This window comes from Dipodomys merriami, unplaced genomic scaffold (genome assembly GCF_024711535.1).
Source record: "Dipodomys merriami isolate MVZ:Mamm:240054 unplaced genomic scaffold, mDipMer1.0.p SCAF_10, whole genome shotgun sequence".
NCBI lineage: Eukaryota > Metazoa > Chordata > Mammalia > Rodentia > Heteromyidae > Dipodomys > Dipodomys merriami.
The window spans coordinates 9086340-9108402 of record NW_027202271.1 but is presented as its reverse complement, the minus strand read 5'-3'; the positions used below and the strand labels follow the sequence as shown (position 1 = coordinate 9108402).

General features: G+C 40.2%; 1 protein-coding gene across 1 annotated transcript in view; it reads left to right on the top strand.

Moving 5' to 3' along the window:
- The window catches only part of Adamts20 (ADAM metallopeptidase with thrombospondin type 1 motif 20), a 109819-nt gene that overhangs the window by 51215 nt on the left and 36541 nt on the right, over positions 1-22063 (top strand). Inside the window, exons 15-27 of the mRNA XM_070034805.1 lie at positions 651-771; positions 2964-3059; positions 4183-4349; positions 4969-5098; positions 5937-6063; positions 7256-7466; positions 7974-8138; positions 9550-9663; positions 11185-11292; positions 12658-12822; positions 12943-13197; positions 14585-14746; positions 15975-16151. Coding sequence (XP_069890906.1) covers positions 651-771; positions 2964-3059; positions 4183-4349; positions 4969-5098; positions 5937-6063; positions 7256-7466; positions 7974-8138; positions 9550-9663; positions 11185-11292; positions 12658-12822; positions 12943-13197; positions 14585-14746; positions 15975-16151 — 1998 coding nt within the window. The remainder of the gene's footprint in view (positions 1-650; positions 772-2963; positions 3060-4182; positions 4350-4968; positions 5099-5936; positions 6064-7255; positions 7467-7973; positions 8139-9549; positions 9664-11184; positions 11293-12657; positions 12823-12942; positions 13198-14584; positions 14747-15974; positions 16152-22063) is intronic.

Genomic DNA, 22063 nt, shown 5'->3' with positions numbered 1-22063 from the left:
ACGCACAGTGCCATTTCCAGATTTTTCTGAGGGGTTTATTGGTGATAAGAGTCTTATAGGCTCTCCTTCCTCGGCTGGCTTAGAACTGTGATCCTCAGATTTCAGTCTCCTGAATAGCCTGGATTACATTCATGAACCACCAGTGCCAGGCCAATTCTTTCTTCTAAATGGTCGTTTGAAACTGGGTTTACTCCTAGAGCTCTAAGATGATGATTTAGAAAAGTTAAATCATGAAGGACATCTTTATGATACATTCATAGTTTTACTGATTTACATTTCTTTAAAAAATTATTTTCAAATGATCACAGGTGTAGGAATCAAACTCCGTGAGGCCATGTGGGTCTCTGGACTTTCTCTCTGGAAAATATCAATCTAGAAAATCTGGAAATCTGTCTTTGTAAGTGCTGCTTCAGGTGGAGTGATACAAGAGTGTGGAACTGGTGTTTTGAGAAAAACTGATTTTAGACTGTGTGAACATATGTGTCCAAATAAAGATATTCCGCGAGATCAGCAGATTCTTTGAAAAGTCATGTTGAACAGAGTCTGTTCATGCCAAGAACATTTTGTGAAGTAGACTTTGGACACTTCAAGCACAATGTTTGTGATTAGTCATTTTTATAATCTGGGTTATAATCATTGTGTTTTTAAAGCCTGCTGGCTGTGACCATGTGTTAAACTCCAAGGCCAAGAGAGATAAGTGTGGTGTGTGTGGTGGAGATGACTCTTCGTGCAAGACAGTGACCGGAGTCTTCAACAGCAGTGCTCGATATGGTAAGCTGTGTGCTTAGTTCTATTTTCCTCCGTGTGTGTGTCTGTGTGTCTGTGTGTGTGTGTGTGCATGCACATGCATGCAGGTATATGCTGGTACAATATTGGAGCTTGAACTCAGGGCTGGCCTCTTACTCTCACTTAGCTTTTTTCACTTTAGGAAAGCACATTACCAAATGAGCCATACCTTTCCTTCTGGCTTTTGGTGGTTATTTGGAGATCAAAGTCTCATGGGCTTTCCTGCCTGGGTTAGCATGGAACTGTGATCTGCACATCTCAGCCTCCTGAGTAGCTAAGATTACAGCACAAGTCACTAGCATCTGATCTGGCTGTATTTTTATTGTTATTCAATATTGTTAGGAGAGCATCTAAGGTATTTTTTATTCAAAGATTTCCTTGGAAAACTTTTTTCTTTTTATAATAATAAGTGGAAGGTCTTTAAAACTTCTCTTTAAAAAAAAAGTGTTTTCCAGTCTTTCTGCATTAAATCATGTTCACGTATATTCAGACATGTTGAGTTATTGTTAGTTAGCTAACGAGGTATAAAATAAGCTACAATAAATTTATTTATTTATTCGTTTATTTATTGCTGGTCCTGTGGCTTGAACTCATGGTCTGGGCACTGTCCCTGAGCTTTTTACTCAAGGCTAGCTCTCTACCATTTGAGCCACCACAGTTCTACTTTGAGCTTTCTTTCCCTTTTTTGTAATTTATTGAGATAAGATCTCATGGACTTCCTTACCCAAGCTAGCTTTGAACCATGATCCTCTGATCTCAACCTCCTGAGCAGCTAGAATTACAGGTGTGAGCCACTGGTGCCCAGCCCACAAATGCATATTTTTATGTATTTTATATTTGTATATATTTGCTGTGCTGGATGTACTCATGGATTGTACTTCTAGATGATTAAACTATACTTTTTTGTAATTACTGCTACACATTATTTTGTGAATACTTTGTACATCTGATATCTTATATCCTATAATCACTGGTTATAGGATGGGGTCTATATTTATTGGAAAGTATTCTTTTCTGGGACAAGGTTAATGTGATTAACCTTGAAAAATCTGCACTGTGAATTGATAAATCTGTAAGTGAAAAGGAAGGAAGAAAGGAGGAAAGGAAGAAAAGATGAGAACATTTGTTTCATTTCTGCCCCCTGGTGGTCACCTTTATTAATCACTTTGTGCAATCTGTTAGGCTTGCATCTTTTGCAGAAGTATGACAGTAAAGGCCATAGTAAATGGGAATATTTCATCTTGGAGAATTAAAACTAGTCTTGGAGACTGGTAACTTAAGCAAAATGATCAAACTCATTGCCTGACAGCTATATGCATGCTTGAAAGACATGGAAGGCTGCTCCAAAACCATTCAAGGTCACCTGACATCATGATCATAATCTAGGCTTCCATGAAATGTCTACTTCCTTGCAAAGAGATTGAGATGTTTCCATCTGCCTGGATTTTTATGGGAATCTTGATACTGGCCCTTGTTCAAAGCTGAGTGAAGCAGCCTCAGGAATGGATGGTTTGTCCAGGGAAGGTGATGAATGGACCGGGGCAGAGCCTGATACATGAATGAACACTTTGCTCCCAGCAAGGCCTGCATCTTGCTCATCCTCACTCATGAATCACACCCATTGTGCCTCCTTTATTTTGCTGGTTATTCATACTTTACTTCCTGTCTTGAGAGAGATTTGAATGTACCCCATTGTCACAATACCATCAAGAAATGTCTCTGGCTGGGGACCAGTAGCTCATGCCTGGCATCCTAGCTACTCAGGAAGTTGCGATCTGAGGGTTGTGGTTCAAAACCAGCTTTGTCAGGAAGAGTCTATAACACTTTTATCTCCAGTTAACCAGACAAAAGTCAAAGTGGAGATGTGGGCTCAGGAAGCATGGCTGTAGCCTTGAGCATAAAAACTAAGGAACAGTATTCAAGCCCTGAGTACCAAAATTTAAAAAAAAAGAATTACAATCTTTATTTGTAGACTAGTGACTAGTTTTTCTTAGTCTGCTATCATTTGTTGAGGGATTAATTAGAAAGGAAACCACCATTCCGCCATGGTTTCCTTTATAAAAGTAAAATGGAATTAAGTCTGATGGTGCCATTCATGTTTTGCAGTGATTCAGCAGTGATCACCCCTTTGACATGTGCGTTCTGTGAAATCTAACACGTCTCTAATTCTACTGCAGGTTATAATGTTGTTGTCAAGATTCCCACAGGAGCAACAAACATTAAAATTCTCCAGTACAGCTATTCTGGAAGACCAGAAGATGACAACTACCTTGGTAAACATTTTTAGTAAGAAGCCACCAATGTATGAAGTGTGTGCAAGTTCATAGAGGTTTGTGGTGGATGGACATTCTTGAAAGCTTCCAGAATCCCTGGAACAAGCATGCTAGCTAAGGTCACCTGACTGTTATGCAAAACACATCAATAGCAGACCACTTGTGGGGTTCACAACTGTCATTCTAGCTACTTAGGAGACTGAGATCTGAGGATCGAGTGGGAAGCCAGCCCAAGCAGGAAAGTTAATGGGACTCTTCTCTCTGATAAACTACCCACAAAAAAGCTGGAAGTGGAGCTGTGGTTCAATGGTAGAATGCTAGGATTGAGTAAAAGATCTAAAAGACAGGCCCTAAGTTCAAGCCCCAGGACACACACTAGCTTTTGCTCTGTCTCTCTCATTCTCTCTCTCTCATTCTCTCTCTCTCTCTCTCATACACACACACACACACACACACACACACACACACACACACACACACACGTCTGACCATTTATATAGAGTGGTATAATCATTTCATAGTCTTTTCAAATACTGACCCTGACGTTGATGTGTATTATCTCTCTGCTGGGACTGTGAGTTCTCTCTGAATTGCTACGTACTGTCAGCCTCTTATGAAGCATCTGCTTTTTGGGACAGATATGCAGTTTGGATAGGGGAGTATAGGGTGAAATATTTTCATACCGTGGGCTGATGTGCTCAAGTTTCCCCACTTACAGATTTGATAGCACAGGAGAAGTGAAATCAATTCAGCTCCCTGAGTATTAACTCACATTCCTTAATTGCTGAATTTAAAAAGTTAATGTAGTATCAGGTATCCAGGGCCCAGGTTTGTAATCCCAGCTACTTGGGAGGCTTAGTTCTAGAGGATGAGGGTTCGAGGCTAGCTAGAGGAAGAAAAGATTATGAGACTTCATCTCCAATTCAGCAACAAAATGCATGGCTTAAGTAGCAAGTGTCAGCTGAGCAAGCCGAGCCAAGGGGCAAGGTCCTGAGTTCAAATCCCACTACTACCAGACACCTCACCCCTCAAAAATAAAAAAAAAAGCTAGAAAAGTATTTTTGGTACTGTTGCCTGTTGTCTGGCTTTGCAATTTCACGAACCATATATTCTTCTTTTCTAGCCTTATCTGACTCTCAAGGGAATTTCCTGTTGAATGGAAATTTTGTTGTAAGCATGTCAAAGAAAGAAATCAACATACAAGGGGCTATTTTTGAGTACAGTGGATCAAACCACTCAGTCGAGAGAATTAATAGCACTGACCGACTGGAGGAAGAACTTGTGGTGCAGGTAAAAGGATTTTCAGTATTAATAAGACTTAGCTTTAGTAAGTAGTGATAGGGCTGGAAATGTGGCTTAATGGTAGAGTGTTTGCCTAGCATGGATGAAGCCCTGGGTTTGATTCCTCTGTACCACATACACAGAAAAGGCTGGATGTTGCACTGTGGCTCAAGTGGTAGAGTGCTAGCCTTGAGCAAAAGAAGCTCAGGAACAGTGCCCAGGCCCTGAATTCAAGCCTGGGGACTAGCAAAAAAAAAGGTAGTGATAAAACTTGGACTTATTAAAGCTTAGCTTTAATCTTAATAGAAGAACTAAACTGGTCGCATGGTTAACATTTATCGTTAAATATAAAAGTGATACATTAAGGAAATATTTAACACTAGAGGCTCATACCTGTAATCCTAATGGAAGATCCTAGTTCAAAAGCCAACCCTGGGCAGAAAAATTCTAAGAGACTCCATCTCTAATTAACTAGCAAAATGCAGGGCTAGAGGTATGGCTCAGATGGTAGAGCACCTGCTGAGAAAAGCAAGGTAAGTGCCAGAAAGAAACAAAGAAAGAAAGAAAGAAAGAAAGAAAGAGTAGTTGAAAATGAATTGTATGTTACTTGTACTCTTTTTTTATTGAGGTGTTATGTGTTGGTGATTTATACAACCCGAATATACACTACTCCTTCAACATTCCTGTGGAAGAGAAGAGTGACTCGTTTAAGTGGAACCCACAAGGGCCATGGGAAGACTGCAGCAAAATGTGTCAAGGTACCTGGGTAATAAACCTAGTAGCTCCAAGTTGGACAGCTTATGCTAGGATCTTTTGGGTCCTTCTGGAATCTCAATCTACCTTTCTTTACCTCACTCCACCTCTTTTCTGACTGTGATAAAATGTATTTGTGCCAGCCTAGGTAAGATTTTGTATCAAAGAACAAGCCAGGCATGGAGGTACCCACCTGTAATCCCAGCTCCATGGGAGGTGTAGATAGGAGGATGGCAGTCCGAGGCTGACTCCAGGCAAAAATAAGACCGTTGTTGAAAAGTGAAGTAAAGCAAAAGAGAGAGGAGGCTGTGGCTCAAGTGGTAGAGCACTAACCTAGTAAGTGCCAGGACCTGAGTTCAAATCCTAGCACCATTGCCCCAAAGAAAAGATATTTGTACAAATGGCACAACTAACTCAAAGGAACAGGGAAGAAAATGGCACCATTGGGAAATTTTTGGGAGAGACAAAAAAAGAAAAACAGCTGGGCTCTGGTGGCTCATGCCTGTCATCCTAGCTACTCAAGAGGCTGAGATCTGAGGATCGTGGTTTGAAATCAGTCCGGACAGGAAAGTTCATGAGACTCTAATCTCCACTTAACCATACTTCCAATTTTTTTGTCTCTTCATTAATTAAACTCTTCAGTCATCCAAGATTCAGCTTCCTTATTATAACAAAATGAATTCTTGAGTTGCATCCTAGCATCTCTACTAAGTGGTATTGCCAATTGTCACTTTCCTAGGTGAATCCTGTAAGCAGGTTCTGGCAGATTTAAATAATGACGAGACACCCACTGGTGGCAATATTTCTTCCATCTTTGTAACTTTTTGGTTTGACTTTGCCAAGGTCTTCGCAGAAGGAAAGTTGTCTGCATCCGTCAGAGCGATCGCATGGTTGTGCCCGATCAGCGCTGCGACCACTTGCTGCTCCCTGAGTTCGTGACTGAAGAATGCAACACAGACTGTGAACTGAGGTAAAGGAGCAATGATGCGTGGTGTGATTGTGTACAGTGCAGCTAAACTAATAAGTGAGATCAGATGTGAAATATTGAACACAGTGCCATACTTACTAGCACCCTGCCATGATAACATTTTACGCTCAATAATTAGTACTGAAGCTTAGGAACTCGTGTGTGTGTGTGTGTGTGTGTGTGTGTGTGTGTGTGTGTGTGTGTGTGTGTGTGTGTGTGTGTGTGTGTGTGTGTGTGTGTGTGTGTGTGTGAGAGTCTTATCTAAGGACCTAAGCACTGTCTCTGAGCTTTTGTGCTTCAGGCTAGCACGCTACTATTTGAGCCACAGCGCCACTTCCAGCTTTTTGCTAGTTAATGGAGATAACATTCTCATAGACTTTCCTGCTGAGGACTGGCTTCAAATCTCGATCCTCCAATCTCAGCTTCCTGAGTCACGTGAGCCTCTATGTCTGGCCTCTGACCCATTTGGTCCCTTGGTTGTGTTTGGTTTGGTGACTGGTAATGACCAATGCTGAGGACAACCACCTATCTTCCAAGGTTTTTGTTTTTTGTGCATTGGGCCTGGTGAACCATGATCCTCGGGTCTCAGCCTCCTGAGTAGTTGGGATTATAAGTGTGAGTCTCTGGCACTGGGCCATAACTAAGATTTTATTTTGAAAAAAAAAAAGTATCTCTGAAAATCCCTTTCCCCTGGCCCCCCCCCCCCACACACAGTCTCTGTCTGCTCTGTCTGTCTGTCTCTTTCTCCCTCTCCTCTCCCAAAAATACATGTGTATACCCTTGTAAGTCAATCTTTATGGACTTCTTTTTTCTCTGCATTTTGTACTATTTTTAATTTTTAATTTTTAAGTAGTTGTAGAAAGGGCCATCAGTTCCATCAGCTTCTTGGTCCATGTCACCCCTCCCATCCTTCTCCTCCATTGCTCCCATTTTCACACGTGCGCCTTGAGTATTCTGACTGCATTTGGCCATCCCTCCTCTCTCCATTTGTATGGACCTTATTTTTATGTATATACACTTAAAGTTTAAGCGAGAGTACGTCCTAATTCAGGGGCTCATGGAATATGTTCAGGTGGCTCCTGCAGTCATTCTTAGGGCTTGTTGAATTGAGTCACGTGCATGAGTCTCTGAGTCTGCTTTTAGGCTGGAGTAGCTCAGCATAGCCCCTTAGGCATCCTGTCATCTCTCTTCCCAGATGGCATATTGTGGGCAGAAGTCACTGCTCATCTGCCTGCGGTCCTGGCTCTCGGTCCTTGGACATCCGCTGCATGAAGTACTCCATCCACAAAGGACAGACGGCCCCTGTGGATGACCAGCACTGCAGAGACCAGCTGAAACCTCCTCTCCGTGAGCCGTGTCGGGGCGACTGTGGTGTGATAAGGTGGCATTATTCAGAATGGTCCCAGGTACAGTACTGAATGTGGCTCAAGAGAAATCCCCACAATCTGGTGGCTCATGTCAAGAATCCCAGATACTCAGGAGACTGAGTTGTGAGGATCGCCGTTCACAGCCAACCTGGGCAGGAAAGTCTATGAGACTCCTATCTCCAACAAACCATCCATAAGCCAGAAGTGGAGCTGTGGCTCAAGGGGTAGAGCAAGCCTTGAGATTAAAAGCTCAAGGATAGTGCCCAGGCCCTGAGTTCAAGCCCCAGTACCAGTATCAAGAAAAAAAGGCACCCAGGCCCAGAGTTCAAGCCCCACAACCAAAAGAAGAAAAAAAAAAGAGAAAGACACACACACAGAGAGACAGAGACAGACCCACAAAGAGAAATAGAGAGACACAGAGAGGGAGAGAAGGAAAGTTGTTCCTTCTTAAATTCTAATGAACTATTGATGGTTCTGTTCAACATTTGATTTTTTGTTTCTGTTTCCAAAAGTTCACTGCTTTATTTCTCCTTCGTCTTCAATCAGTGTTCTCGAAGCTGTGGAGGAGGGCAGAGGACCCGAGACTCTTACTGTGTCAATAACTTTGGCCGCCATCTTGCTGAGAAAGAATGCCAGCAGCTTGCCCGAGTGACGGTGGAGCGCTGCAATGAGGTTTCCTGCCCCGGATGGGCAACGAGTGAGTGGAGTGAGGTAACAGTACACCAAGGAGCCTGAGAACGGTTATCACGTGGTGAAGGAAACTTGGCTGTGTGTGTGTGTGTGTGTGTGTGTGTGTGTGTGTGTGTGTGTGTGTGTGTGTGTGTGTGTGTGTGTGTGTGTGTGTGTGTGTGTGTGTGTGTGTGCCATACCTGGGCTTCTTGCTGGTTCATTGGGGAGAAGAAGCTCTTGGATTTATCTGCCCAGGCTGGCTTCAAACTGTGATCTTCAGATCTCAGCCTCCTGAGTAGCTGGGATGACAGGTGTGAGCCACGGGGGGCCTGGCTTTGTGTTGATTTCTGTGGACCTTTATTGCTTACGACCTTTATTGTGTTTAGAGTGGTGTCCATTGGTTAGAAGTTTTGCCAGCCAGGCTCAGTACAAGGTGAATGAGGGTTGGGTTGGATCAGGTGCCAAGCTGTCTACCAGTCAGAGCTTGCCCGAGTCTCAGGAAATCTTCTCTCATTTCTTTAATAACTATATACACCTGGTTATTTGTTCTCTTGAAATTTACATGTGTATGTGAGTCAGAGCAAGGGCTTGAACTTATGGCCTGGGTGCTGTCCCTTAGCCTTTTTGCCCAAGGATGGGGCGCTATCACTTGAACTACAGCTCCACTTTTCCAGTTTGTGGTAGTTAATTGGAGATTAAGAGTCTCATGGACTTTCTTGCCTGGACTGACTTCAAACCCTGATCTTCAGATTTCCGCCTCCTGAATAGCTAGGATTACAGGACAGGAGAGGAGCTCATCTGAAATTTACTTAAAATATTAAATTAGATATCAAATAGATTTGAACAGTATTTTGTCTCCCTAAGTTATATTGAGCATGTCTCTACAATATCAAGCCTCTCTTGATATTTATGTGATAACTTAAGAAAATCTATGAACACATTTTTGTTAACTTCCATGTGTATACAATATCGATTTAACAACTTTGAATACATAAGCATATTGATATAATTTTCTAATTTTAAGTCTTGAACCTTGTACAGAGGGTTCCTACAAGCTGGATGTGGTAGCTCACATCTATGTATGTAGGAATACTTAGGAGGCAAAAATTGGGAGGTATAAACTCGGCAAGACCTCTCACCTCAACCAATAGAAAGCTGGCTGGGTGTGGTGGTACATGCCTGTCATTTCAGTCACGCAGCAAGCATGAATAGACCCCATTGAAAAGACATCTAAAGCAAAGAGGGCTGGAAATTCGGTTCAGTGGTAGAGTGCCTGCCAAGCAAACACAAGTCTCCTAAGTTCAAACCTCCGTGGTGTCCCCGCCAAATTCAAAAGAGCTAATAAAATGACCCCCTGAAAATATATGATTACTTCTGCACCCACTAAGGAAATGGGCATTCATTGGCGTTTTGAAACACAATGGTTTGATGTCCCCTCATTTTTCCCTTTCAGTGCACAGCCACTTGTGGACATGGCTATCAGATTCGGGCTGTTAAATGTGTTGGTGGACCATTCGAGTTGGATGGTAGAGAGTGCCCTGCTGCCAGCCGCCCCACTGACAAGCAGGTAAGAGAACTGTTTTTATGTTTGTCTTTGGTGCCAGTCCTGGAGCTTGAACTCAGGGCCTGGGCGCTGTCCCTGAACCTCTTTGGCTCAAGGCTAATGCTCTTCCATTTGAGCCACAACTCTACTTGTGGCTTTTGGGGGGTAGTTAATTGGAGATAAGAGTTTCATGGACTTTCCTGCCCAGGTGGGCTTTGAACCATGATCCTCAGACCTCAGCTTACTGAGTGGCTAGGATTACAGGCGTGACCCCATAATCTTGTGCCCAGCAAGAAATCTTTTCTGTAGGTTATAAACAAAGGTATTTATGTAACTGGTGAATTATTGATGTGTTCAAGTTCTTTTCTTTTTTTCTCTCTCTTTTTTTTTTTTTTTTTTTTTGGTTGTGGTGCTTGAACTCTCTGCCTGGTGCTGTCCCTCAGCTCTTCAGCTCAAGGCTAATGCTCTACCACTTGAGTCACAGCATCACTTCCGGTTTTCTGGTGGTTAATTGGAGATAAGAGAGAGAGAGAGAGAGAGAGAGAGACAGAGAGACAGAGAGACAGAGAGACAGAGAGACAGAGAGACAGAGAGACAGAGACAGAGACAGAAAGAGAGAGAGAAAGAGAGAGAGAGAAGAGAGAATGAGGTGTGTGTGTGTGTGTGTGTGTGTGTGTGTGTGTGTGTGTGTGTGTGTGTGTGTGTATGTGTTGGAATTTCTTCCTTGGATTTATTGCTCAAGGATGCTGGTTGCTACTTGAGCTACAGCTTCACTTCTGGCATTTTGCTGGTTCATTGGAGATAAGAGTTTCTCAAATATATCTGCCTGAGTTGGCTTCAAACCTTGATTATCAGATCTCAGCCTCCTGAGATGCTAGGATTATGGGGTGAGCTACCAGAACCTGGCCAGTTTTATAGCTTTATTCTGAAACCATTATCTCCTATTGGTTACTCATTTAACTTCTTTAGTATCATTCTTTAGACTGTTTGACACTTATGTGTTTGAAATGTGCTGTGCTTTTCCAGGTAGAGTTCTGTATGCCTTTGGGATAGCATCTTTGAAGAATTTTACCTTAATAGTGACAAAGAATGATCCAAATATTAAGATTGCAAGTCTTACTATACAGGTCTACAATCTGTGTGCTTTTACAATCTTTGTGCTTTTATTCTTTTTGGCTGGTACTTGGACTTGAACTCAGGACCTCACAATTTTATCCAGTTTGCTTGCTGACAGCCAGCACCCTTACCACCTGAGCCATGCCTCTAGACCAGGTTTTTGCTTATTCATTGGCAATGGAGTTTTGTGGACTTTTCTGTCCAAGGGATCTCAGCCTAGTGAGTAGGTAGGATTACAGGGATGAGCTACCAGTGCCCAGCTTACTTGGTGCATTTGAAAATAAGGACCTTCAAAATCATCTGGTTATAGTATAGCATGTAGTGGTGTTGAATCAGGTATGTAAAAAAGGAAAGAAGAATCAGACTTAACACAAATCAGAGTGAGTCAATGAATGGTCTTTGATTAAGTCTGCTTTTCTTTGTGAACAGGACTGTATGCTTCCATCTTGCCCAGTTCTCCCCAAAGCTGCGGCCACTTCGTTACCAGCTACTCCCCTGGGGAAGGGAGCGCAATGGCGGCACGGCTCCTGGACAGCAGTGAGTGAATTGATTTACTAGATCGCAGCACACGGGGTTGGTGCAGATTTGCTGAGTTAGTGTTGGTGTTGTTCATTCCTGGGGATTTTGATGGTAAGGAAGAAGCCCAGGGCTTAGAATCAAGTCACTTAATAGCTAAGTCATGGTGCTGGCTTACCATGGCCCATGTCTCAGAGCAGGAAATTTGAAGTCTTCAGGGGCTATTTTTCGAATCTACAAAATGAGGATAATAATTATCCTTATGTCCCCGGCTGTTATGAGAAGCAGATGTGGTCATCAGGCATTTATCAACCCTCGTTTAATCTGCAAGCATTTTCGTGTGCCTTTTCTGAACACTTTAATGTATCTGGACTATGTAATTTGCTTTCATCTTGTATTTTAATTATGGGATCCTGTATACTCTTATTACTTATGCCTTTCAAGATTAATTTTTTTGAAAGGGATGGGGTGGTGTCAAGGGGAGGGTGAATGAATGAGAGAGTAGAAGTGAGGAGAATGCAGCCGAGATTTCAAAATTAAGAAGAGGGAGGGAAGGAGGGGGGTTGGGAGGGAGGGGTGACCTTGGTTGAAATGTGCCGTATTCACAACCTGCTTTGTTAAGGGGCAACTCCTTTGTACAACTACCTAAACTCCTTTGTACAACTACTTAAAAAGGTTAAATTTCTGAGAGGATGAGTAAGATTGGGACAGATGGAGCAGCGAACGATGTAAGTGGTGAAGTCAGATAAGATGCATTATACTTATAAACTATTTAAAGATAATAAAAAAATAAACCTTATATTGTTTATATTTTTCATGAGATCTTAAGATTCCTTTATGTGGAATCTTTTGGTGTCTTCAATTCTGGCGTATTATTTCAAATCATTATATTCACTTAATGATCATATCTAATTTGTGAAATCTTTTTATTTTTATTTATTTATTTAGTGCCAATATTGCGGTTTGAACTCACAGCCTGGGTGCTGTCCCTGAGCTTTTTTTTTTTTTTATTACTCAAGGCCAGTGCTCCACCACTGGAGCCACACCCCCACTTCTGGTTTCTTTGTTTGTTTGTTTGTTTTTGCTGATTAATTGGAGTTAAGAATCTCATGGACTTCCCTGCCCAGGACCGGCTTCCAACCTCAATTCTCAGATCTCAGCCTCCTGAGTGGCTTGGATGACTGGTGCCTAGCTTGGTGTGTGAAAGCTGTGATTTAAGCTGTGAAATTCTGCTGTCCCATCTTAGAGACGATGCCCCATGATACTATTTACAGTTGCTGTTTTCTCAGGAAGTGAGATGGTTTGGAGACAGAGCAACAGCTCTTGGTGAGCCAGTGGGTTAGAGCCATCATAGCATGCCTCCATACTATTGTCTTCTTCTCTTAGTGTTCTGTGTCTTGTGGGAGAGGGAAGCGGGCCCGCTATGTAAGCTGTCGTGATGCTAAAGACGAGATAGCCGAGGAATCTGCCTGCGCCCACCTGCCCCGGCCTGCAGAGATTGAGGTCTGCTTCAGCCCATGTGGAGAATGGCGAGCAGGCACCTGGTCTCCTGTGAGTATTCTGTGGAGGAAATAGGAAGGGAGTATCCTCCCAGAGACGATTGCATAGTTGAGATTAAATGTGGGAAGCCTAGAGACCCAGGTTGTAAACGTTGGCTCCATTTCTTACCAGTGTTCAGCTTCCTGTGGTCAAGGAAAAGCAACTCGACAGGTTGTATGTGTCAACTCTCACCAAGCCATTGATGAGAACTACTGTGACCCTGAAACCCGTCCGGCCACCCAGCAAGCATGCATCCTGGCTGTCTGTCCACCCGTCCAGAGCCATTTCCAAGGCGGGAATTTCCCATTCAGTCACAAACCGGAAGTGGACAAACATCCTCCTTCATCCATCAGAGGAAACCAGTGGAGAACAGGACCCTGGGGAGCTGTAAGCACTCTTTATTATTGTGTTAATAACTCTGTCAGTGTGTTAGATGCTAGCCCTTTAACTGAGATACGTATGTACATGTGTGTGTATATATATATATATATGTAGATAGATATATATGTATAGATATATCTATATATATCATGACACCAAATGCTTTTAATGCTAAGCTTATCTGATAATCGATAGTTCACAATCTTGAAAGAATTAAGCATCTTTTTGATGCAGGTTACAAGTCCCCAGAATTCTTATTGAATTATGTAGTGATGTGATGTTATAACTCTAGAGGAATGCGCTCAAAAACAATCTGGTTATAGCTCGTTATCATGAAAGCAAAAGGAAAAAAAATACTCTAAGGCTGTGACCTCAGATGTTTGCGAACAAAACGAAATTACCATGTGATTAAAAAAAAATAAGGGGGCTGGGAAGGTGGCTCAGTGGTAGAGCGCTTGCCTTGCATGCATGAGGCCCTGGGTTCGATTCCTCAGCACCACATAAGCAAAAAAGAAAAAAAGCGGGAAGTGGCACTGTGGCTCAAGTGGTAGAGCGCTAGCCTTGAGCTGAAAAGCTGAGGAACAGTGCCCAGGCCCAGAGTTCAGGCCCCACGACCGGACCCCTCCCCCCCCAAAAAAGAGCTGGTGTGAAAAACCATAGTACTATAATCCTATGAATTGTAATTGTAGTTCTTATTTTACCTGACATTACTCATTCAAAGCAAAATATCCAGATAAAAACTTTAATTCCTGTTTATATAACACCTAATGCAAATTCAAAAGATCTAACGTTTTCACCAATAAAGTCTAATGAAGCCCAAAGCCCTAAGATTCTAAAGTGTTTTGCTTTTTGCAAAAAATAGAATTTTATAGTTATTATTAAGGTATTGTTCAGAGGGTTTATTATTTCTTAAGTCAATTAATGAGTACATTTCTCTTTGGACAATATCACCCCATCCTTTGCTTTTTTGGTTTTTTTTTTTTTGTTTTTGTTTTTTTTTTGTCTCTTTTGTGGAGCTTGAACTCAAGTGTAGGCATTGTTCTTTATCATTTTTACTCAAGGTTGGCACTCTACCACCTGAACCACAGCTCCACTTCTAGCTTTTCGGTGGTTAATTGGAAATAAGAGTCTTATGGACTTTACTGCCCTCTGAGATGGTTTTTAACCATGATCCTCAGATCTCAGCTTCCTGAGGAGTTAGGATTAAAGACATGAGTCACTGTCTCCTGGCCTTCAAAGGACTCTGACAAGCTTTCTTGGTTCACCGTGGGATCCCAAGGAGGGAGGTTTTAATGTTGAGTTTGCTTTCAGTTAAGTCAGAAGCAGATTCCATGTACAGTAAGGTTCTGTGCATCTGTGTCTATATGTGTGCTTCTCTGCTTGGTCCTGCCAGTGCTCCAGCAGCTGTGCTGGGGGTATCCAGCAGAGGGCGGTGGTCTGCCAGGATGAAAACGGACAAAGTGCCAGCTACTGTGACCCAGCTTCCAGGCCTCCAGAGTCCCAGCACTGTGAGTCAGGACCCTGTCCACGCTGGAACTATGGAAACTGGGGAGAGGTAAGCTGTGGCATTCACACCCTACAATTGTAGAGGTTATTCTATACCATTAGCTTTGGCATGATCTTACATTACCATGCCTATATTGAAGATTCTATTACTTCAATGATTAAAATTGTTCTGGGGAGGTGTGTGTGTGTGTGTGTGTGTGTGTGTGTATGTGTGTGTGTGTGTGTGTGTGTGTGTGTGTGTGTGTGTGTGTGTGCGCGCGCACGTGTGCTTGTCCTGGAGCTTGAACTCAAGACCTGGGTGCTGTCCCAGAGTTGTGGTTGGTTGTTGTTTGCTCAAGGAAAATACTCTACCATTTGGGCCACAGCTCTGCTTCTGGCTTTGTACTGGCTCCTTGGAGATAAGACTCTCAGATTTGTCCACTATGGCTGGCTTTGAACCTTGATTCTCAGATCTTAGCCTCCTGAGTTCTAGGATGATAACCCCAACCCCCAACTCCCACCTCTATTCTAGATGAGAAAGAGTTTGAAATACAGATGCCTGTTAGTTTTGCCTGAATAAATTAAATCCATCTAATTTAAGTAGCCAAATGTTTACACTTAATGAGTTTTAACCCACAGTTTTTTTTCATAGAGAATTTAAGAATCTTTTTTTTAAGGTTACACCTGTTTAGCAGATGGTAGTAAACATCAAATACAGTTTTTAGAAGTAGATTTTAACAATTTTCCAAAATTAATTTTATTCTTTCTACAATGTTACGTACATTCATGTTGAAAATTCAAATCATATGAAAAACATAAATATAGCATTTTTGCATGTTGACATATTGCCTGCTAATAGTTTGTTGCATGAGAGTTACAGAAACACACACGCAGAATGCAAGACACATATCCACACAGAAATGTGCATACATACACATGGAGTGCATGTACACACATGTATTTGCCAGCAGCTATTTCCCTATAATGTATGCTGAACATCTTTCCATGTTTATAAAGTTTGATCTACCTTTATTATTTTTTATGGTTTCTGAATAGTTCATGGATCAGATAGCATACATTGTATCTGCTCACATTATCATCAACACCTTCCTCAAATATTGTATCATCCTAATTCCCAACATTGGGTCCGATTTTTTTCATGATCAAATTAAAACATTGACTTCCATTTTTAATACAGGAAGAAATATGGGCTATTAAAAAGGAAAACTAAGCTTTACGATCCACTGCTCCTAGTTCTGTTTAAACATGGATTTGGATGTTCCTGTTCTTCTTTTCAGTGTTCACAAACTTGTGGGGGTGGGATCAAATCAAGATTCGTCATCTGTCAATTTCCTGATGGCCAAGTGTTACCAGAGCACAACTGTGAACTTGGAAACAAGCCCCCCAGCGTGGCACAGTGTCACACCCATGCGTGCCCAGAGGGGGCAGCATGGAATCGGGGACCATGGGAGATGGTATGAAAGCATTCTTAATCTTTTCTATTTTGCTTTTAAAAAAATCATACTCCTTTCATTTTCACTTCTTCTCTTCATAACTCATGAAACCCACACACTCTACATCTCCTCCGATTTAAAAAAACAACAACAAACTAACAGAGCCCTGTGGCCTTATCTAATGTTATTAAATTTTAGTGTGATGAAGAACCTACTCAATCCCAAGTACTGTAATATATATATGAAGTCTTTTATATGTATTTATTTTTAATTTGTGAATTTCAAACAATAGTGCTGTTTGACTGGACACGTTTTCCTTGTTACATCTTTGGCTTGCCTTCTAATAACCAGACATGTGTTCCTATTGATATAATATTAACATCTCACATGTAACAATGGGGCATGAAGTCTGTGTTTTGCCTCTGTCTGTTAGTGTTTTGTAACTGATGCAAAAACCAAATAACCTTGTGCTAAGACTTGCTTTTATTTGGGGGAAACTTACCTTGTTTAGCAATGTGAAAATAATTATATTGAAGAAATGAGAGAGAGATTTACACACATAAATTGTTTACACTTTGTGACATACATCTTGGAGAAGTATGATGTATATAATAATTTATATGAATATTCATATTTTTCCACTGTGTGGAGTTCCTGTGATTTAGGGATATTTCAGTTTTCTACTCAGCTAATTTCTTGGAGCCATAAACAAAAGTTATAAGTATTGTTCATGAATGGTTCATTATTTTCTTTGGTATACTTCAAATATGCAGGTTTTGAAGAATAATTAATACATAAATATAAGAAATTAGTATTTTGATTACTTTTTCTCCTTTTGATTATTTTTTTATCTTAACAGCATGAGCAACCAAGAACCTCTTGGTGAAAAACTGATTAAACTCTAAAGTTAAGCCATTTATATTTTGGAAATTTTTCAGTATTTGTGCGTGTGTGTGTGTGTGTGTGTGTGTGTGTGTGTGTGTGTGTGTGTGTACTGGTTTTAGGACTTGAACTCAGAGCCAGTGAGCTTTTTCACTCAAGGCTGGCAATTGAGCCACTTGAGCCATACCTCCACTTCCAGCTTTTTGCTGGTTAACTGGAGATAAGACACATTAAGTAACCAATAAAGCCTCACAGATTTTCCTGCCTGGGCTGGCTTTGAACCGTGATTCTTTAGATGTCAGCCTCCTGAGTGACTAGGATTACAGATGTGAGCCACCAGCACCTGGCCTTTAGTGTTATATCCAGACCGTGTTGTCTGTACTCATGATTCCCAAGGCAAACCTCTTCTGTGAACTCTGTACTCCTATTTGAGCCAGGCTTTATTTAGAATAGGAGTGAAGTTCTCATTCAGGCTGGAATTATCTTTGTATTCAAAGTGTGCCTGTGGATATGAGACAATAAAACATTTTAATTTTATTAGGGATTGTTTAAAGTAAAATTATTGTTTCAGAGGATCATACTTTTATGGGAACTAATAAAAGCCTAAATTCTGCCCTCGCCTAATTATTTTAAAAACATTTTCTGCCCAGCTATGACATCTTAGGCAGTGTGCTATAGAGCTGAAGAAATATTTTTTTTTTACCTTTAGGGGATTCATTCCATGTAGATCAAATACACTACAGGAACTTAACATGAAAGGTTACTATTTTCTGTTAGCCATTTTAGATTAGAAATCCCTTGTCAACCTTATCTTGGTGACATATTTTATTTATTTATTTAATTTATTTGCTTTAGTTTGTAAACCTAGCTCTCAAGAAGAGCTTTTTGTTGCCCCTTTCCCCTTCTTTCCAGCAGTGAGAGAAACAGAATCCTAGCCACTAATTCATTGTAGAACAAACTCTACTGGCGTTGGTTTCTGAGCACAAAGGTTATATTTTCTTATATTGTTTTGTGACTTGTGACTTCAATTCACAAAGTATTCAACATTTAACTTATGTCTTCTGCTTTGTGGTTGGTATGGGAGTTACTAGAAAGTGTTTTGGGTTTGTATTCTGTGTGTGTGTGTGTATGTGTGTGTGCTGGCAGTAAGGCTTGAACTCAGGGCCTGGGCTTTGTCCCTTAGCTTTTTCCTGAAGGCTGGTGCTCTACCACTTGAGCCACATCTCCACTTCCAGTTTCTTGCTGGTTAATTGGAGATAAGAATCTCACAGACTTTTCTGCCTGGGCTAGCTTTGAACTGGGATCCTCATATCTCAGTTTTCTGAGTAGCTAGGATTACAGGCCTGAGCCATTGGCTCTCTCTTTCTGGGGTCAGCACACTATAACCCTGGATCCAAATCCAGAACACTAAATGCTTAATGCTTCTGTCATTGTGTCTTCTTGGATCACAGCAGCCTTACTTGATCATTTTCTCTGGGTGCTGGTTTTTACTTTTGCAGCAGAGTGTGTGACTTATAGGAGAGACCAGAAGACACACAAAGCCTGAAATCATTTACTGCTGGGTATCATCTTACAAATTTGTGTCAGTTCCCTAATCTATGAACAATATAATGCATTTTAATGTACAACATAAAATCTTGCATAAAGATATTGACAATTTCTAATTATATTTTTGAGTCAGTTTTAGGTCATGCTTTCGAGCTTTCAATTGATATTTTACATTTTAAGATTTATATCTATTATGGTATCATCTGATGTTTATATATTGGATTGGAATATATTTAATTCTGTATTCCAATATATCTGAATTGTGCTGGAGATTTTTGGGGGGGAGTGTTTTGTGTGTGTGTGTGTGTGTGTGTGTGTGTGTGTAAATGGTGGTGTAAGTGAAAAACTTGAATGTTTATTAAAGTGCTGGGCACAGCTGATGTTTTCAACTTCACACACACAAGATCAAGAAAATAACAATAAGTACAGATTACACAAATAGTAAGACAGAAGTATAGAATTCTTCAATGTCTGCTACTTGTCTATTTCCAAAAAAGTAGTCCATTGAATAATTCAGACTTTGCACTAGGAAAGAACTGTAATATTTTTCTTTTTCTATTTTGATAAATTGATAATAATGAAGTTGTTCTTTAAATAACAATGTTTATATCAGAATTTTTACCAACTTATTTATTTACATTTTTATACGTGTAAAGTACATATATATATATATCACAAGAGTGTCTGGATTATTTTAATTATATGAAGAATATTTATTTGTCCAATCATCCTTTTATATTAAAAGGCTTTAAGGGATCTGAAGTTTTGTTATCAAAGCCAGTATCTTGTCTTGTCTCTTTCAGTGTTGCTACATTTTAGTCATATTTCAGAATACTCCTCATCAAATAATTAGATCAATATTCTTTCATGGATGACTTTAATTTCAACTGATCCTGTATATTCAGTTAGAAAGCGAATCGATTTATATCTGAGCATTTTTGAATGAGTGACATGAAATCTTTTTTCCTTTTAAGAAAAACATAAGAAGTTCAAAATCATTTCAAGTACCATTAGAAAAAAAGGCATAAATAACACTTTATGAGATTCCTCCCTAAGAGAGGAGTCTCATTCTGTAATAACAAAGAAAGAAATCAACTACTTAATAAGAATATTAATTATTTTTTAAAATGTAACCTATATCTGTTAATTTAATGACTGCTTTATCTTTCTGTGATTGTTCAATGTGAAATGATTGTATTTTAACTCATGTTTATTAATGATGTGCTCTGGCTATGTGCTTTGCATAATATGTATGAATGTTGTATTTTGTTTCCTTGTATCCATACTTAAAATGTTTTAAGTCATCAAACAGATCTTGTATTGTAATGAATGCTTCCTTTCCATGGGTGCTATTTTGCTTAAATAACAAACCGTTAACTTCTCTTATTAAACATTTAACTGTTGACTAGTGTGTGTTTTTGTATTTTTACTTCCACTGTGTAGGAGCTGCTACTCTTTTTCAGATAATATAAACACTAACCTTGGCTTGTGAAAGAGTTACTGTTCAGCTGTACATTTTTCTGAAGTGGCAGGAATGTTCATTTTTTTAAATTATAAGCAAAAAACAATTGCACACCTATAATCCTAGATTCTCAGGAAGCTGAGATCTGAGGATCCTGGTTCAAAGCCAGACTGGGGTAGGAGAGTCTGTGAGACTCTTATCTCCAATTAACCAGCAAAAGCCAGAAGTGGAGCTGTGACTCAAGTGGTAGAGCATAAAAACCAACTGAGAACACAAGGCCCTGAGTTCAAGCCCAGACACTGGCATATGAAAACAAATAATCAAGCCCCAAAAGAAACTGTCTTTTTTTTTTTGTTTTGACTTTGCCAAGTGGACTAAAAACATCTATAGGAACAAGTTATAGGCAGCATGGTAAATAGGCTGAAAATCAATTTTTAAAATAAAATTTAAAACAAATTTAACATAAATAGCAATATTTTAAATACTGCAATAAAATCTTTTCATACATTGTGCTTATTACCATATTTTCCCTTTTTAAAAAGTTGGTTTCTCAGCTGGGCACTGGTGGCTCATGCCTGTAATCCTAGCTATGCAGGAGGTTGCAATCTTGAGAACTATGATTCGAGGCCAGCCTAGGCAGAAAACTCCATGAGACTCTTATCTCCAACTAACCAGCAAAAAGCTGAAAGTAGAGGTGTAATTCATCAACCTGAAGCCAAGCAATAGATAAAGCCCTGAGTTTAAAATCCAGTACTAGCATAAACTACAAAAAAAGAAAGAGCATGAAACAACAAAAACAACAAAACATCCTGGCTTCCCATCAGTTTGTGTAAATCTTTGATCTTGTATGAAAGTACATTTATTGACTCTCCCCAAAGCCATGGATACATATTACCTATTCATATTGTGCCATATGCTAGCTACTAGAAAAAAAAACCAGACAACAATCTTTGGGGACAATGAGTTCCAATATTAAAGAAAGACGATTGGACCCCAAGTGGGATTTCTATTTCATTTCAGGAACATTCACGTAATTTATAATATTGAAGAGCCATTCTCATTCTGGACTTGATCAGTTAAAATGATCCAAACATTAGTAAGGAGTATTACGATTGACAGTAGAATATTTCTGCGAGTGGGTCCTTCTAGAAAGTCTGAACTAGAAGTAGATATCCCATCATATCAAAAGCAGTGACCTACGTAGAAGAGTTTAGCTTTTGCCTGATTCCAGCAGCTTCCTTTTCTGTGTTGTCTTTTTGCCTCACCAAATAAAGAATGTGGACAGATTTGTAAGTTTCCCTAAGAATGGAAATAATGCCAGAGACAAAATTGAATCCTACAGGTTTAAAACAGATGACCAAGGCAAAATTGTAAGCAAATGTGGTTAAGTAATGGTTAGATCCTCAAAGAAGAGAGCTTGTGTGTTATGATGTGAAGTGACAGCATTGGGCGAAAAGTAACTTTAAAAAAAGCCAACATAACTGGTGATTTGCCATATTATTCTTTAATTGCCATGGCAAAAAGAGCTGGTGGCAAGGCTCAGGTAGGTAGAACGTGGTCTACTAAGAGTGAGGTCCTGAGTTCAAATCACAGTGTCTCACTTCCCATTACATATAGCCATTCTGAAGAAGAGAAAAATCTCCAGTGGCTCAGTCTGTAATCCTATCTACTCAGGAGGCTGAGATCTGAGGATCATGGCTTGAAGCCCATACAGAAATCTCTGTGATAGTCTTATCTCCAATTAATCAATAAAAAGCCAAAAGGGGAGGTGTGGCTCAAATGGTAGAGCATCAGCCTTGAGTGAAAAGCATAAGAGCTAAGGGATAATACCCTGGCTCTGAGTTCTGCAAACAAAAACCTGACTTTAAATCATGACTCAATTTGGTAACATTGATAAAATACTTAAGATCTAGTGCCAGAAAAATAGCAAGATTTATCATTCAAGTTCTTACAAACGTATTATGCACTACCTGGGAACTTAACAGAAATGTTAGCCAAGAATTTTGCTTTTAAGTAGATTTATAAGTGTCTGAAAAGGAAT